The sequence below is a fragment of the Ranitomeya variabilis genome, chromosome 2 (genome assembly GCF_051348905.1).
Source record: "Ranitomeya variabilis isolate aRanVar5 chromosome 2, aRanVar5.hap1, whole genome shotgun sequence".
Taxonomy (NCBI): domain Eukaryota; kingdom Metazoa; phylum Chordata; class Amphibia; order Anura; family Dendrobatidae; genus Ranitomeya; species Ranitomeya variabilis.
Window position 1 is genome coordinate 228855758 of NC_135233.1, and position 19544 is coordinate 228875301.

Below are 19544 nucleotides of genomic sequence, written 5' to 3' on the forward strand. Positions count from 1 at the left end.
GTGTCTCCCCTTTTCCTCATAGGTTGTAAGCTTGCGAGCAGGGCCCTCATTCCTCCTGGTATCTGTTTTGAACTGTGATTTCTGTTATGCTGTAATGTCTATTGTCTGTACAAGTCCCCTCTATAATTTGTAAAGTGTATGTTGGCACTATAGAAATAAAATTATTATTATTTATTATTATTATTAATGTTAAAATGAACCTACCCTTAAAATTATAGACTGTTCATGCCTTTGTCAGTGCGCAAACTTACAAAATCAGCAAGGGATCAAATACTTATTTCCCCCACTGTGGATAATAGATGGATAGACAGACAGATAAATATTGGGCACATTCTGAAAGTCAACGTCTTTATGCAGTTCTGATAGGCAGGCAGACTGAAAATTTCAAAAACTGAAACAACTTCTTGATCTCGTACAGCTCAAACAAGTGGGAGTTTGTTACACAGCGTCCAGTCCATAAGATGATGGATCCATAGATGTCCTTCCCTCTATGCGGCTGGTATGTACAGTATACAGAACTGCTCAGTATGTGATGGCGGTAGGGGTCTGCTCTGCAGTGTGCAGCTGGCATAGTGGGGGTCAGTGGCGTTCAGGATGCCCCTCAGGAGGCGGGTGGGTGTCGGAGGAGCTGGCTGTGCAGTTTGGCACTTGTAGGCAGCGCAGGAGGAGGTGGCAGCGAGCGAGAGACCGGAGCTCAGAGAGGAGGAGGCGGCGGAGGGGATCGCACTGGCGGCAGAGAGGTGGCTGCAGGCTGGGGACGAGGGAGAGGTGGCAGCTGCTGCACCATGAGCACATCGCAAGCCAAGGACTACCTGCAAGACAGGCACATCCCCCGGCTGTTCGAGGTACCGGTACACTGTCTGCTGGCAATCACTGCAGCTCATAGTGTTACATTGTATCAGCTCACTGTGTACATTATGTTACATAACACCCTCTGACATGACTTTATATAGTGTATTACATTGCTGTCTCCCTTATGGCATATCACATGTGCAGCTTACACACAGTATAGAATGTACAGTCCTATATATAATGTACACACAGGCACAGTCTGTATATAATGTACAGTCCTATATATCATGTACACACAGGCACAGTCTGTATATAATGTACAGTCCTATATAATGTACACACAGGCACAGTCTGTATATAATGTACAGTCCTATATATAATGTACACACGGGCACAGTCTGTATATAATGTACAGTCATATATAATGTACACACGGGCACAGTCTGTATATAATGTACAGTCATATATAATGCACACACAGGCACAGTCTGTATATAATGTACAGTCATATATAATGTACAGTCATATAATGCACACACGGGCACAGTCTGTATATAATGTACAGTCATATATAATGTACACACGGGCACAGTCTGTATATAATGTACAGTCATATATAATGTACACACAGGTACAGTCTGTATATAATGTACAGTCATATATAATGCACACACGGGCACAGTCTATATAATGTACAGTCATATATAATGTACACACGGGCACAGTCTGTATATAATGTACAGTCATATATAATGCACACACGGGCACAGTCTGTATATAATGTACAGTCATATATAATGTACACACGGGCACAGTCTGTATATAATGTACAGTCATATATAATGTACACACAGGTACAGTCTGTATATAATGTAGAGTCATATATAATGTACACACAGGCACAGTCTGTATATAATGTACAGTCATATATAATGTACACACAGGTACAGTCTGTATATAATGTACAGTCATATATAATGCACACACGGGCACAGTCTGTATATAATGTACAGTCATATATAATGTACACACAGGCACAGTCTGTATATAATGTACAGTCATATATAATGTACACACAGGTACAGTCTGTATATAATGTACAGTCATATATAATGCACACACGGGCACAGTCTGTATATAATGTACAGTCATATATAATGTACACACAGGCACAGTCTGTATATAATGTACAGTCATATATAATGTACACACAGGCACAGTCTGTATATAATGTACAGTCCTATATATAATGTACACACAGGCACAGTCTGTACATAATGTACAGTCATATATAATGCACACACAGGCATAGTCTGTATATAATGAACAGTCACATATAATGTATACACAGGCACAGTCTGTATATAATGTACAGTCATATATAATTTACGGTACACACATATAATGTACACACGAGCACAGTCTGTATATAATGTACAGTACACATATATAATGTACACAGGCACAGTCTGCATATAATGTACAATACACACATGTAATCTGTATATAATGTACAATACACATATATAATGTACACACAGACAATCTGTATATAATGTACCGTATACATGTATATTATGTACACAGTCTGTATATAATATACAAGTACACCCATGTACAATGTACACAAGCACAGCCTTTATATAATTTACAGTACACTCATATAATGTACACACGGGCACAGTCTGTATAAAATATACAGTACACATATATAATGTACACAGGCAAAGTCTGTATATAATGTACACACAGTCTGTATATAATGTGCAGTACACAGATAGTTAATATAATGTACAGGCAGGCATATTCTCTAGACACTATAATGTACCCACATGCATTTAATGTATAGATAATTATATATATCTGATTAGTGTTGCTCTGGTCATGTGCGGCTAGGACCTCTGCAGTACTTCAGTAGAGCATTATAGTGGAGGAGGGAGCAGATTATCTGAGTATTTTGTATAGTTGCAGCCCTGATGTCTTTTTGGAGGTCCAGAATATTAGAAGGCATGGTGTCTAGATATACAGGTGTTATAAATATATGTAATTAATCTATTTGCACGGTTTATTTTATAAGTTTACTATATTGTACAGCTTGGTCATCTACATTTCATTCTGACGTAATATATAGCATTTCTTTTCTCCATGTATTTGACCTATAAGTGCATGTTATAATTACATTGAATTTGCCATTAATCTGACACTCCAAAAGTTACTTTTATTAAAGTGACTTCACCCTTTTGACTGTTCAGAAATCTGTGAAATCTTTCTATTCTATAGGGGACCCTTACTTACAATCTTCAAAAAAAAATCATTGTGAAAAAGAGTGTAACGGCAGAGACAGACTGCCGTATAACTTGTGCGAGGATCGCATCGCAATCCTCGGACTGACCGTCTGCTATTCTGACCTGAACTTGACAGCTGCATACATCACGCTGTCATGCTCAGGTCAGGAGAGGTGACGGGCAGTCCATGCAGACAGTCCGATTTGATCATCGCATGAGTTATACAGCCGTCTGTCTCTGTCCTAAAGTGTACTGTAGAATGTTCTTCCACCTGTACCAAAAAAAGTTACTGTGCACGCTGCTGCTTCCTGGGAAAACTGTAAGAAGCTTCCAGGGAATCCCAGGCTTCCAGGGAAGTGTCAGGGCTTGTGCTCCTATTGGGATATGCAGTGTATTATCAATGCAGATTTTACTTAATCTCACCAAAACTCACCTGAGCTGCGGATATGAAGTCAATTTCTGCTGCAGATTCTCACTGCAGATTTCAAGGGGGGGGGGGGGTAAATATACAGTATTACTGCAATGAAATTGGCACTTTTTAGTGCTGATTGTGCTGAAGAACTTCCAGACGGGTCAGTTACGTGTACACATTTGTTTAATGGGGCATACTGGCCCAAGGTGTACTATAACCATGATCTGAAGGGGGCCTTCTTTCTTCATCTGGATCAATGATGTGCAATATTTGTTGTCAAACCTCAGTCCAGCTTCTATTTGCTGCTTGCTTCATGTGCACTATTTACATCCAGAGCTGCAAACAGCTGATTATGGAAGTGTTGGACCCCAACCAGTCAAGTATTGATGACCCATCTAAAGTACAGGTCATCATTGTCTATGTAGAGTATGTCCACACAGGACGTCTAGCCTTGATTTATAGAGCTGCACCTTTAAGGGAGGTTGGAGTTCTGTAGCCTCATCACTTGATTAGATTCCGTTTCCCATTATTGCTGGTATATATTCATTAATCCCTAAGGATGAGTGCATGGAAGCAAATGCAGCCTCGGCACTAAACTGATTAATCTAATTTCCTTCAAGAATGTACTCCACCTTCCTTCTAGAGCCTGCTGACAGGACTCATGTATTACCGTCCAGAGGACCCCATTAATTACTTAGAACTGTGTCTACAAAGGGTTCGAGATTTAGGGGGCCCTGAAAAGGTCCAGTGGGATACGTTCTTGGGTCGGAATTTGCCTCCTATTAATGGAAATCAGGGGAAAAAAAGCACACAGAAGTCTGGTAAGTGAAAACTGCTTTCACACATTGCATTTTTTTTTCTTTTTTTCTTTTTTTGTGCTTTTTTCCCCATCTCAGCTGGTAACAGTGCTGCAGCATGAATTGCCAGCGCCTAAGGTAAGTATTTTGTGCCCCCTAAGGCTACTTTCACACTAGCGTCGTTTGGAATACCTCACAATGCGTCGTTTAGGAGAAAAAACGCATCCTGCAAAGTTGCCCGCAGGATGCGTTTTTTCCCCATAGACTTACATTAGCGACGCATTGCGACATATGGCCACACGTCGCAACCGTCGTGTGGCGGACCGTCGGCACAAAAAAAGTTACATGTAACGCTTTTTTGTGCGTCGTGTCCGCCATTTCCGACCGCGCATGCGCGGCCGGAACTCCGCCCCCTCCTCCCCGGACATTACAATGGGGCAGCGGATGCGTTGAAAAACAGCATCCGCTGCCCCCGTTGTGCCGGTTTGCGACGGCCCGTACCGACGGACTAGTGTGAAAGTAGCCTAACCCATGGACAGTTGGCATCTTCCGAGCCCTACAACCAGTCCAATATTTATTCTCCAATCTCATGTATTGTTTTTTTTTTTAAAACAAAGATTTCTGTAATTGTAGTTTTAGCTTTTTTTATGTTTTTTTGCTGAAATCCACCTTAGAATTTTAAAACTCAAAAGTTATATATATTTTTTCTACTTTTCATTTTATGGAATTCTTTTTATGTACTGTAATTATTATTAACCTAATCCTAGGATCAACCATCGCCTTAACCCTAGCCCCAAACCTAACCTTAACCCTAGATAAAATGAAAAAAGTATTATATTTATTAATGATAATGTTTTGTTTTGTTTTTACAAGAGATTTTTTTTTTTTTTATTTGGGACAGCTCCCTGTCTCTCCTCTCACAAAATTACCCATGACAGGAGAGCTGTAGGAGAGCATAGAGCAGGGCGCACGATTCAATACGGTCTTGCTCAAACTCTGTTACATCAGTCGCTACCTATGCAGAGGTAGCAGCCATTGATAAACTCATCTCGACTGCTGTGCTCCTCATAGGAACTGGAGCCAGTGACCAAATTGACAAAGCAGCGGCTTGGTGTTTTATTAATTTAGCTCATCAGCTGCTGGGTGGGCGCACTCACTCCAAGAACAAATTATTTCACCAAGTTAGTTCATACGTGAAATTTGGCGCCCCATAGAATTTGGCACTCGGGGAAACTGCCTCTTGCTGTCCGTCCATGCCATAAAACTGCCTGGTGACGTGAATGAGTAAGCTGGTATATAGCTTGTATAGTTAATGTAATGTTCCGTTTTTTTTCATTTGTATTTGTTTCTGAATGTTATTTTCTACATCCAGAGGGACCACATATGCGCCGCTATGAGCGACTTCCTCCGATTCAGTCCCAGTTCTCAATTGACAGTGACAGTGATATGACAGAATCTTCAGGGCTCATTCAAGAGTACGACGTCTTTGACCCCAATAGACCTCGACCTAAAATCATTTTTGTCATTGGTAAGAACTGACGTTAATTTGCAGGGTTTTTACATCTCTATGGCGCAGATACCTTATCAGAACTGCTCACAGATATTCATTAATGGGATCCCATGATGCTTGCAATAGACTATAGAAAGGGTTAAGAATTTCAGGAAACTACTTTGGTGTCCTGTTTTGGACATTATGGTGACAGAATTCTCCAAGGATTGGTCAAAGGGTCATGAATCTTTAACACTTCCTTTGTGGATGGAGAGTGATTCCAATCAATGAAGCTTTTGTCAGAGTTGTAGCACTGATTCGAATGTTGGAAATCTCGGAGCAGCATCAGAATTATGGGGGGGATGCACTTTAGTTGATGTTTTGCTTTTCTTTTTAATTTTTCTGACCTACTTGTACTGTTTTACATCTAATATTTTAGGTGGTCCGGGCAGTGGTAAGGGGACTCAGAGCACAAAGATGGCCTCTCATTTTGGATTTAACTGTATTTCTGTTGGAGAGATCTTACGCAACCAGCTAATCCATCATGCCAGCAGTGATCGCAAATGGGAACTGATTGCCCAGATTATCTCTAAAGGGGAACTTGCACCACCGGTATGTCAGATTTGACTTATTTTGATACACAAAAAGATAAAAAATATGCTCCATGAATAATCCCATTGGTTACATCACAATGTTCCATACGTAAGCCCACTAGCCAGGTCATGAAACCCAATGCATAAACCCACTGGCCACATCATGATGGTCCAGGCCTAAGCCCACTAGACAGGTCTTTGATAACCTCATCAAGTTGAGTGATGGATTAATTGCTCATGAGTTCCTACATGAGGTATCGGCTGTTCATGAGTTCCTACTTGAGGTATCGGCTGTTCATGACTTCCTACAAGAGGTATCGGTTGTTCATGAGTTCTTATATGAGGTATCAAGTGTTGATGAGTTTGTACATGAGGTATCGGTTTGCTCATGAATTCCTACATGAGATATTGGTTGCTTGGGAGTTCCTACATGAGATATTGGTTGCTTGGGAGTTCCTACATGAGGTATTGGTTGCTCATTTATGCCTACATGAGGTATTGGTTGCTCATGAGTTCCTATAAGAGATATCGGTTGCTTATGCATTCCTACATGAGATATCAGTTGTTCATGAGTTCCTACATGCGATATCGGTTGCTCATTTATGCCTACATGAGGTAGTGGTTGCTCATGCATTCCTAAATTAGATATCGGTTGCTCATGTATTCCTACAAGAGATATTGGTTGCTCATGAATTCCTACATGAGATATCGGTTGCTCAGGAGTTCCTACTGTATATGAGGTATTGGTTGCTCATGTGTTCCTACATGAGATATCAGTTGCTCATGCATTCCTGCATGAGATATCAGTTGCTCATGTATTCCTAAATGAGGTATTGGTTGCTCATGAGTTCCTATATGAGATATTGATTGCTCATTAGTTCCTACATGAGATATTGGTTGTTCATGAGTTCCTACATGAGGTGTTGGTTGGTCATCTATTCCTACATGAGGTATCAGTTGATCATGAGTTCCTATATGAGATATCGATTGCTCATGAGTTCCTACATGAGGTATTGGCTGTTCATGAGTTCCTACATAAGGTGTTGGTTGCTCATCTATTCCTACATGAGGTATCAGTTGCTCATGTATTCCTACATGAGATATCAGTTGATCATGAGTTCCTACATGAGGTATTGGTTGCTCATGAGTTCCTACATGAGATATTGATTGAGCATGAGTTCCTACATCAGGTATTGGCTGTTCATGAGTTCCTACATGAGGTGTTGGTTGCTCATCTATTCCTACATGAGGTATCGGTTGCTCATGTATTCCTACATGAGATGTATCAGTTGCTCATGAGTTCCTACATGAGGAATTGGTTGCTCATGAGTTCCTATATGAGATATCGGTTGCTCATGAGTTTCTACATGAGGTATTGGTTGCTCATGAGTTCCTATATGAGATATCGGTTGCTCATGAGTTTCTACATGAGGTATTGGTTGCTCATGAGTTCCTATATGAGATATTGGTTGCTCATGAGTTCCTACATGAGGTATTGGCTGTTCATGAGTTCCTACATGAGGTGTTGGTTGCTCATCTATTCCTACATGAGGTATCAGTTGCTCATGTATTCCTACATGAGATATCAGTTGATCATGAGTTCCTACATGAGGTATTGGTTGCTCATGAGTTCCTACATGAGATATTGATTGAGCATGAGTTCCTACATCAGGTATTGGCTGTTCATGAGTTCCTACATGAGGTGTTGGTTGCTCATCTATTCCTACATGAGGTATCGGTTGCTCATGTATTCCTACATGAGATGTATCAGTTGCTCATGAGTTTCTACATGAGGTATTGGTTGCTCATGAGTTCCTATATGAGATATTGGTTGCTCATGAGTTCCTACATGAGGTATCGGTTGCTCATGAACACCTCTTTGTCCACCTCCTCATTGTCTCCAGATATGGTTGGCTAAATATGCTTCTATATATTTTTTTCACATATGGGTTGATGTCACTATTCTTTACTTTATTTATCCACCATGCATGGTTTGAGGACATGATCTAGTCTTGCTCATTAGCTCGGGCTGAGATATATTATCATATACACCTCTGGTGTTTTTAATTGCTGCACTATATTTGTTTTTAATAAAGTTATTTTTTTTTTGCTTTGCAATCCTCCTTTTGCAAAATACTTTTTGTTTTCTATTGCTACTTTAATAACATTAAAATAACATTGGCGCATTTATCAGGTAAATAAAGAGGTGATGTCTACATGAGATAAACTCCGTTAAAGTGGAACTGTCTCTAGATTTGCAGCCACCTTCGTGTTACTATTAGTGATGACGAGCGAACGTGCTGGCATAAGGTGTTATCTGAGCATGCTCATTTGCTAACCGAGTGACTTTGGCGTGCTCAAATAATATGTTTGAGTCCCCATGGCTGTTCGACAGCCACAATATGTGCAGGGATTGAATAAAAAACAGGCAATACCTGCATGTGTTACGGCTGTCAAAGAGCCGCGAGACATGCAGCGGCGGGCACTCAAACATATTTTTCGAGCATGCCGAAGACACTTGGTTAGCACATGAGCATGCTCAAATAACACCTTATCCGAGCACGCTCGCTCATCACTAGTTACTATACAACTGGGGCTTTCTCAGAATTGAAAGTTATCTCCTATCTTCCTGATTCCCAGTGAACCTGAGAACTCTGCAGTGCCCTACATACTTGACCTATGCTCCATTCATTGTCTAAGAGACTCCTGGAAATGGCTGAAACTGTAATTAGATTACCCTGGCAGTCCCAAAATAGGATTGCTGGGCGTCCCATGAGTCGGACCGATGTCCTGTGAAAATCTGGAAATAAACCATTAAGTGTTTCAAACTTGCACAGGTAAAAACATTCATTAGATAATGAAAGAACTTGTGAATTAGTCCATGTGTATGAGCAAGGAGCACTATCCTCGGCTTCATCTGCACAGTGAGCATTCACCCACTGCTGTCGGCTTCATCTCTCGGACTCATGTCAATAATGTAGAGGATCTTTTACTACTGAATGCCAAAACGACTGGTTTGGACAAAAAGCGAGTTTGGACCTCGGCTACATTACAACATCATGGTAGCCCCAAACCTAGTGGGTTCCCTTTAAATGAGATATATTGACTGTATGCAGCTAGTCCTGTTTAATTAATGTAAGATTGATGTAACGGTGGAGCAACTGTTTGCAATGACACAAAAGAGACTGAGCGGCTTTTACGCCTCCTTGCTGCATTGTCATGGAAATGCTTGGTTCGTTTCCTGACATCATAACTCAGCAGCACGAAAACAAAAAGGTAAAGACGGCATATGGCTTTGTGGAACGGTAATGGGACCTAGGTACACCAGGGTGCAGGGCTTCCCAAAAATGGCATCTTCTGGTCCTAGCTCCGCCAAGTTCTCCTTCTTATGGGTGTAAGGGACACGGTTATCAAACACCCTCTGCAAAATCCACTATAAAAGCTACTGGATTAGATTTGGGTGAAGGTGGAAAACTGAAAGTTAGAGAATTTCTAAACATGGTCTGTGCCTATCACTAGGAACAAAACCAGCGCACATCAAGTGTCAGTTCCAATAAATATAATCCAATTTCACCAGGCTGCTGTAAAATCCGGCCTCTAGCTTGTGGTCACGGGCATTAATTTATCCATACTGATAAAGCTAATTCTATCAAATAATACATTTATGGGTTATATACTTGAATTGTGTGATTTTCCAGTCTGCAAAGTGGTTAATATTATATATATCTATATATATAGGCATATTTTAGTATACATCTTTTACGCAATTGTATTATTTACCCCTCCAAAAATTATCGTTTTGAAAGTGGTACATTCCCGTTTCTAAATGCACTTTCCTCACCATCTAAAAGCCACTCAAGGGGCCCTCTGCCCTATGTAATGCCAGTCTAACAGCTGAGCTTTAATGAATGCTTAATGCTGGGATTCTTAGTGCAGGACAAGCAGAGAAAGCACTATACTCCCCCTGGTGGCTTGTAGGCATCATTACAAGTAAGTGCAGAAGTCATTGCAAAAGATTAAAAAAAAAAAAGATTGTGCTCAGTTTAGTATAATCCATCACCAGATATGTAGATTTAATGCAGAACATCTATTACTAGAAGTAAGCTAGCAAAACAGGTAATAAATGCACCAGTCATCCCAAATTCCCCCAAAAAGCACAAACTGTATATTAAAGGTTTTTTTTGAGAAGGAGAATATAGGTATTGCATCTCAGTCTTATTCACTTTAATGGAGCTGAGCTGCAATACCAGGCACAAGCTGTGGACAGGTGTGGCACTGTTGCTGAAATAAAGCCATCATGCTTCTCCAGTCCTAAGTAACAGGTGAGCAAAGGGGAACTGCACGATTACCTCCACGGCACAGTATTAGGCCGGGGTCACACATGCGTGTTTTACGTACGTAAGAGCGCAAAAACTACGTACGTAAAACTCGCATTACATACGGCACAATTATTCTCAATGGGGCTGCTCCTATTAGCCGTATATTACGGTTCAGTATTATACGGCGTTCTACGGCCGTACAAAATCGCAGCATGCTGCGTTTGTCAGCGTATTGCGCAAATAATACGCCAATGAAAGTCTATGGGGGCGAGAAAAATACGGATTCCACACGGACCAGCAGTGTGACTTGCGAGAAATACGCAGCGCTGTTAGTGAAAAGTCGGTAATTCAATTGCCGGCTTTTCATTTCTCCTGCACAAACCCGACAGGATATGAGACATGGTTTACATACAGTAAACCATCTCATATCCCCTTTTTTTTTGCATATTCCACACTACTAATGTTAGTAGTGTGTATGTGCAAAATTTCAGCGCTGTAGCTGCTGAAATAAAGGGTTAAATGGCGGAAAAAATTGGCGTGGGCTCCCGCGCAATTTTCTCCGCCAGAGTGGTAAAGCCAGTGACTGAGGGCAGATATTAATAGCCAGGAGAGGGTCCATGGTTATTGGCCCCCCCGTGGCTAAAAACATCTGCCCCCAGCCACCCCAGAAAAGGCACATCTGGAAGATGCGCCTATTCTGGCACTTGGCCACTCTCTTCCCACTCCCTGTAGCGGTGGGCTATGGGGTAATGAAGGGTTAATGCCACCTTGCTATTGGAAGGTGACATTAAGCCAGATTAATAATGGAGAGGCGTCAATTATGTCACCTATCCATTATTAATCCAATTGTAGGAAAGGGTTAAAAAACACACACACACATGATTTAAAAGTATTTTAATGAAATAAACAGCGGTTGTTGTAATAATTTATTGCTCTCTCATTCCATTTTCAGACCCTCGCTTGGCAAAACAATAAACACACAATATACATACCCTCTCTGATGTCCGATCACGTCCCACGAAGTAATCCATCTGAAGGGGTTAACTAATATTACAGGCAGAGCTGCGATAAACCACTCGCTCGTGCCTGTAATCCCCGGGTGCTGAAAGGAAAGCAGTGATCTGTACTTACATTCAGTCGCGGTGATGCGCCCCCTGCTGGATGTTCTCATGAACTGCAGCCTGGGAACTTTTTCCCACGCTCCAGGTCATATGAGGACATCCACCAGGGGGCGCATCACCGCGACTGAATGTAAGTACAGATCACTGCTTTCCTTTCAGCACCCGGGGATTACAGGCACGAGCGAGTGGTTTATCGCAGCTCTGCCTGTAATATTAGTTAACCCCTTCAGATGGATTACTTCGTGGGACGTGATCGGACATCAGAGAGGGTATGTATATTGTGTGTTTATTGTTTTGCCAAGCGAGGGTCTGAAAATGGAATGAGAGAGCAATAAATTATTACAACAACCGCTGTGTTTATTTCATTAAAATACTTTTAAATCATGTGTGTGTGTGTGTGTTTTTTAACCCTTTCCTACAATTGGATTAATAATGGATAGGTGACATAATTGACGCCTCTCCATTATTAATCTGGCTTAATGTCACCTTCCAATAGCAAGGTGGCATTAACCCTTCATTACCCCATAGCCCACCGCTACAGGGAGTGGGAAGAGAGTGGCCAAGTGCCAGAATAGGCGCATCTTCCAGATGTGCCTTTTCTGGGGTGGCTGGGGGCAGATGTTTTTAGCCACGGGGGGGCCAATAACCATGGAACCTCTCCTGGCTATTAATATCTGCCCTCAGTCACTGGCTTTACCACTCTGGCGGAGAAAATTGCGCGGGAGCCCACGCCAATTTTTTCCGCCATTTAACCCTTTATTTCAGCAGCTACAGCGCAGAAATTTTGCACATACACACTGCTAACATTAGTAGTGTGGAATATGCAAAAAAAATGGGGATATGAGATGGTTTACTGTATGTAAACCATGTCTCATATCCTGTCGGGTTTGTGCAGGAGAAATGAAAAGCCGGCAATTGAATTAGCGGCTGTTCAAAGATATCGCGCTGAATTAAATCTAAATACAGAATATATATATATGTGTCTCAATGACATATATATATATATATATACTGTATATATGTTTTCCCTAACATTTGAGCACATAAATCCATTAGATGTCGGTTTTGCAAGCCTGCGCGAAAATCTCGCAGTACGGATGGCATACGGATTACATACGGAGGATGCCATGCGCAAAATACGCTGACACACCCTGACTACGGATCACTATTTTGGGAACATTTCTCCGTATTACGGCCGTAGTACGGACGTATAATACGTGGCGTATTGTCTTACGCCATGTGTGACTCCAGCCTTAGGAAGAGGGGCCAACAGAGTATTGTGCATGGATTTTCCAATGGCCCTTATAATTGGGACTGCACAGCAACAAAGCTGATTCTCTTCATCACTAACGATTGGAAAGAAAAAAGAAAGTCACATGTAATTTATATCTTCCACTTTGGGGACACTTATATTATACTTAAATACATGTATTTTGGGCTAAAAGTCCTTTTAAAAATGTTGCACTGTTTTCATGCTACAGTCTCTGGCTTTCATTGTCTATGGCTGGCCGCAGAATGGGTTCACTGAGAATCTGTCAGTGAGCTCGTTCTGTCAGAAGAGTTGGTAACTCTTTTGTCTTTTTTTTCTGAGTTCCTCTCAGCTGATTTATGACCACAGGCCACGTCAAATCTAAATATCCGTGGGAAAACAAAATGCCTGATTCATTAGGACAAGCATGGTGTAGGCCAGTGTGAGTGAACGGGATCGCTGTAATTAGGAGTCTCAATAAGAGGTCCTCGTTACTTAATTAATTAGGCGCACTTCACAATAGTCCTCTGATTACATTTCTGGTGAAATTTATGCCACTAAAGTGATGAATTATATGAGCAAGGTTCACCGCGGCCCGTCCCAGCTGTGCCCACTCTGGCGTAAAAATGTAAAAAAGTTGCAATTTCAATTTGTGCAAAAAACCCCCCCCAAAAAACGGTTTTGATATTTTGCCTTTTTTTGTTATTTAGGAAACCACAATCGAGGAGCTGAAACAGCAATTCATCAACCATCAGGACTCCACCGGCTTTGTGGTTGATGGGTTTCCCCGGGACATCGGCCAGGCATTCACCTTCGAGGAGCAGGTGCGGGTTTGTAAGAAATACAGAACATGATGTCAGATTGTCACAGACCTCACTAATGGATCTGTGTCGCCTACAGATTGGAACCCCAGATCTGGTGATCTTCTTGGCGTGTTCAAGCCAACGTCTGCGGCAGAGATTGGAAAGACGTTCAGCACAACAAGGACGACCAGACGATAACGCACATGCCATCGACCGACGGTTGGAGACCTTCAAACAGAACCTTCCCCTGATTGTCAAATATTACCAAGACAAAGGGCTCATAGCTAGAGTGAGTATCCACGTTGATCCGGCACTGCTACATCGTACCCGGGTATTCCCATCATTGTGCCATATCACATTGATCCTGAGAATGAAGAGGCTCGAGCACTGCTACCAGCAGCACGGCACTGTTCACATGAAGGGAGTCGTGCTGCAGTTTCCCTGCACACAGAAGACATTATGGGCCCTTCATTCCCAGGATCAGTGGGGGTCCCAGAGCCTGTGCCCCTCCCTAATCTCAAAGTGATGGCATATCCAAAACATTTCCACAGCAACAGTGATCTTGAAATACAGCCGAGCAAAAGTCTGCCCCCTACTAGCCATGTCTGACAATACAACTAACAATAAGGCCTGAGTTCAGGGGGCCGTAATAAGGAACAGTCATAGCTGCACATTTTTAAATGCTCAATTCTTTCCCCATAGTGGAGCCAGGCATTCTAGTGCATGGAGGAATTTGGCGAGATAATGAGTATTTGGCCCACAGGTGTATGGACAGCTTTAAGAAGTTGAAAAATCTATATAAAAATATTTTTTATAGATGTTTTAATTTGATGTTTACACACTTTTTTATATTCAGGGAGTTTTTTCTGCTTTAATGATCAAGTAATCTACATTTTGAGCATTTTTTAAGCAGAAACGCTGCAAGATTTGACATGTTGCTTCTTTTTCCACACAGATAAACAAAGCACTCTGAGCACTGTTGGTGTGTTTTATCCATTTATATCAATAGGAAGTTTATTAAAATTGTTTTTCATGTAGATTTTGTAGGAGAATCTCTTCCTAAAGCTTGTACAAAAAAGCAAATAGATGGCATCCCACAGACCCATAGTCTTGTATGGGTGATTTTGATCTGTAATAAGAATGGACATGTCGCCGTGATCTTTTTGATGGGAAAACAACACGGTCGTGTGAACGGCCACATAGACTGTAACGGGTTCATGTCCAAGCTGTGAAAAACACAGAGAACTGAAGAACGGACGTCATAATGAGGCCTGAATAACATGGCCCCTGCCAATTCTTCCCACAGTTTGATGCAGACAGAGAGGAGGACTGCATATTCGAGGACATCTGCTGTGCCGTGCAGGGCCTTCTCTTCCCTGACGGTTTGGGTGTGGAAGGTACGTATGATACAGAAGTCACATTTGTCATTACTAACCTTTTTCCTTCTTCCATATGTGTCCATTTGCGTTCATTTCTAATTTTCCTACTTTCTTCCCATTTCTGTAGGATTCAGCCAGCAGAGTTTCCGTGCTTCGTTTTCTGATGAATCTGTGCAACCGAAAGAAGTGGAATTTAAAGAGCAGGTAACCTCAGCAGATAAGAAATGACTGTATACAGTATAGTATCCTTTAGGTATTCCTATCTCAGCCATTCATATCTATCTTTATATGGAGGCCATAGGTGGTCGGGATTATGGAAACATGAGCACTGCTGCCAATCAGTGATTAGCTGCAGTGTTCACGTGACCTAACAATGTCATGCAAGTCCTGGGATGCCCTGACACCAGCATCGCTGGAATGGCACCTTTGATGTTATATTATTTTTTACACTGGGGAATATAATAATTAAAGGGGTTGTACACTACTAGGACAACCCCTTCTCACTAAGAATGGTTACCCCATTAAAATAAAAACACCTATACTCTCCTCTCATAGCGGCGCTATTCCACTAATGTTGGCACTAGTGTTCCCGGGACTCAGGAGTTGGCCACTCACCCCCTGTTGATTACTTAGGTGGGGACTGTGACGCCAGCACCTGATTGGGCACAGGGCTCATATGACAACAACCTCATGTGAATTCCAGGAACGTGAGTTCCTACACCGCTGGAATGGTGTTGGCACCAGAGGTGAGTATAGGCTTTATTTATTTTAAAGGGGGCAAACATTCAGATTGAAAAGGGGTTGTTCTAGTAGTGGACAACCAGAGGGCTGTGCGAGTAGTCAAAAACCCCTTTAAGTGGTTCTGGGTTGGTTGCACCAATTCCAACTTATTGGATTGAATCTGTTGGTTGCATATTTTCATGATTATAAATCGGAAATGGTATAAAGGGACAAGCTCCATTGAAAAGGAAAGTAGTGACACCCAATTATCAATATATTGAAACATTTCCAGGAGGAGTAACAGAAGAACTACACTATGCAGAAAGAAAAAAAACTGAATATACTAAAATAATGCGTCCTCTTTACAAGAGGGATTGTGATTTTAAAGATCTGAAATTATACATTATATTGTATCCTTTATGGTTCTGTCTATGGAAGAGCGATACTCAGATACAATGTGTCATAAGTCATATTCCTGTACATTTATTTTCCGGAATTGACATGATCTGTTGATACACATTACGTCCGGATGTGACCCTGTTGATGACCTTGGCCTTGAGCATTCACTTAAATGTGTGAAGAAAATGAAGGCATCTTGAATGTAGAGAGCAGTGAAGAGGCGTCTCTCCATCACACCGGGGGAATGAATCATCAAAGCCCTGCAGGGTCATTTCAGCATCTTGATAAATCACTTTTCCATTGGCATTGAATAACTTTCAACATTCGGGAGCAATGAATCACTTGGACAGGTCACACTTCAATATTGGATGTATATGCATGTGAAGTTTGGCATTAGTGGAGGTAAGGGGCTGATTAGTTGACAGAAAAAGTATTTAGCCCACTAATAAAAAAGGAACCTAAAAGAGGCAGAGGCGTATCTAGGGGTTCAGTACAGGAGGGGCAAAACATGGCTGAGTGGACCCCCAACCCAGGTAGCGCATGTATACAACCATGGAGGCAGATCTTAATTATAGTGTACAGGCGACACCTCGCAGACGACAATGCTGCTAAACCAAGACCAATATAATCGCCATATAATGACCCTATAGCAGGAGTAGTGAACTCACAGGTGACATCCTTTCAGATTGGACTCGGTCATTTTCCCTTTTTCCATCCATCCCAGAGCGACATAAAAGACTTTTATTCCAGCTCAGTCTGTAGAGTTTGTAACACGGACAAATTTCATTCTCAAATTTCTTGCACGGTCCCTCTCTATTTCCGACCTATACACATTCTCCATTCTGCTGCTACCCAGATGCTGAGCTTGTCGCTTCCCTTCTGTCAGGAAAATAATATTGCCCCTTAAAAAGTAATAATGACCAGAGTGCCACTGAATACACAAAAGTACCTAGCGTGCCCCATTAATGAACAATAATGCCCAAAGTGTCCTATAGATCCACACTAATCTGGGGTGCCTCGTTATTCAGTAACAATAATGCCCAGGAAGCCTCGGTATTTGATAATAGGAATAATAAGTACAAGTTCCCCCTTAACAAGTTTTTTACTAGTAGTAGTAATACCCAAGAGAAAAATAATAAAAGAAATTCCCGCCTTGTCCTGATTCTCAGTTCCGTAGCAGTTCTCTCCTTTCCCGTGCATTTAGTGGCACAATGCAGGGACGTCGTTACATGGCCTGCACCAGGACGCTGACATCACACATCATACCTCTGTTCTGTAGGAGAGAGGCATAAGGCTAGGTTCACATTAGGCGTTTTTCCAGCGTTTTTAATATGCATCTTTTATGCATATTTTCAGTACCAGCTACGTCCATGAGATTTCAAAAATCTCATGCACACACATTGTTTTTTTTTGTCATCAGGGTTTTTTGTTTTGCATATTTTTTGTACAATGGAGCATGTCATATTTCTTTTTCAACGCTGAAAAAAACACACCAAAAATGCAGATATCAGGTTTTGTTGTTTTTGTGTGCCAAAACCTGGTTCTATAGAATAGGACTTTTTTTTCCAACACTAATCTTTATCAGCATGCACAAGAGACAAATCTAGCATGCCAAAACTCCTAAAAAAGAACCCACAAGAAAAAACAAGGAAAACATGCTTTTTTCTGCAGCTTCTTTCCTGCCAAAAGATCAGGTTTTGCTGCAGAAAAAAATGGCTGAAAAAACGCCTAGTGTGAATTTACCCTTAGGCCGGCATCACACTCAGCGTATGAAAATACGGTCAGTTTTTTACGGCCGTAATACGCAGAAATGTTCCCAAAATAGTGATCTGTATGTCATCCGTAGGCAGAGTGTGGCAGCGTATTTTGCGCATGGCATCCTCCGTATGTAATCCGTATGGCATCCATACTGCGATATTTTCTCGCAGGCTTGCAAAACCGACATCTAATGGATTTATGTGCGCAAATGTTCTTTAAAACATAAATACAGTATATATATATATATATATATATATATATATATATATATGTCATTGAGACACACATATATATATATATTATGACACCTATCCATTATTAGTCCAATAGTACGAAATGGTTAATAAAACACACACACGTTATTTAAAAGTATTTTAATGAAATAAAGACACAGGGTGTTGTAATATTTTATTATACTGGTAATCCACCTGAAGACCCTCGTTCTGTAAAAAGGTAAAATAAAAAATCAACAATATCCCATACCTTCCGTCGTTCTGTCAGTCCCACGATGTAAATCCATCTGAAGGGGTTAAATCATTTTACAGCCAGGAGCTGTGCTAATGCAGTCTCTCCTGCCTGTAAAATGTTGTGAATGAATGTAATGCAGGGGAATGTCCTGTAGTTACCTTGAGTCACGGTGATGTGCCCTCTGCTGGATGTCCTCATGTCCTTGATTTTTTATTTTACCTTTTTTACAGAACGAGGGTCTTCAGGTGGATTACCAGTATAATAAAATATTACAACACCCTGTGTCTTTATTTCATTAAAATACTTTTAAATAATGTGTGTGTGTTTTATTAACCATTTCGTACTATTGGATTAATAATGGATAGGTGACATAATTGACGCCTCTCCATTATTAATCTGGCTTAATGTCACCTTACAATAGCAAGGTGACATTAACCCTTCATTACCCCATATCCCACCACTACACGGGAGTGGGAAGAGAGTGGCCAAGTGCCAGAATAGGCACATCTTCCAGATGTGCCTTTTCTGGGGTGGCTGGGGGCAGATGTTTTTAGCCAGGGGGGGGGGCAATAACCATGGACCCTCTCTAGGCTATTAATATCTGCCCTCAGTCACTGGCTTTACCACTCTGGCGGAGAAAATTGCGCGGGAGCCCACGCCAATTTTTTCCGTGATTTAACCCTTCATTTTACAAGCTACAGCGCCCAAATTTTGCACATACACACTACTAACATTAGTAGTGTGGAATATGCAAAAAAAAAAGGGATATGAGATGGTTTACTGTATGTAAACCATGTCTCATATCCTGTCGGGTTTGTGAAGGAGAAAGAAAAAGCCGGCAATTGAATTACCGGCTTTTCTATAGAACACTGCTGCGTATTTCTCGCAAGTCACACTGCTGGTCCGTGTGTAATCCGTATTTTTCTCACCCCCATAGACTTTCATTGGAGATTTTTTTTG

At 41.4% G+C, this 19544-nt stretch overlaps 1 protein-coding gene across 4 annotated transcripts in view; it reads left to right on the plus strand.

Moving 5' to 3' along the window:
* Window positions 1-475: 475 nt before the first annotated feature.
* AK1 (adenylate kinase 1) overlaps window positions 476-19544 on the plus strand; it is a 126770-nt gene continuing 107701 nt past the window's right edge. Inside the window, exons 1-8 of one of the 4 annotated variants that reach the window (XM_077283884.1) lie at window positions 476-499; window positions 4133-4310; window positions 5659-5814; window positions 6215-6387; window positions 13768-13881; window positions 13958-14149; window positions 15167-15257; window positions 15367-15443. In XM_077283884.1, coding sequence (XP_077139999.1) covers window positions 491-499; window positions 4133-4310; window positions 5659-5814; window positions 6215-6387; window positions 13768-13881; window positions 13958-14149; window positions 15167-15257; window positions 15367-15443 — 990 coding nt within the window. In that variant the 5' untranslated portion in view covers window positions 476-490. Of the gene's footprint in view, window positions 500-692; window positions 846-4109; window positions 4311-5658; window positions 5815-6214; window positions 6388-13767; window positions 13882-13957; window positions 14150-15166; window positions 15258-15366; window positions 15444-19544 lie in introns of those variants that run through there. The other 3 variants (XM_077283886.1, XM_077283885.1, XM_077283887.1) reach the window with 3 other exon arrangements.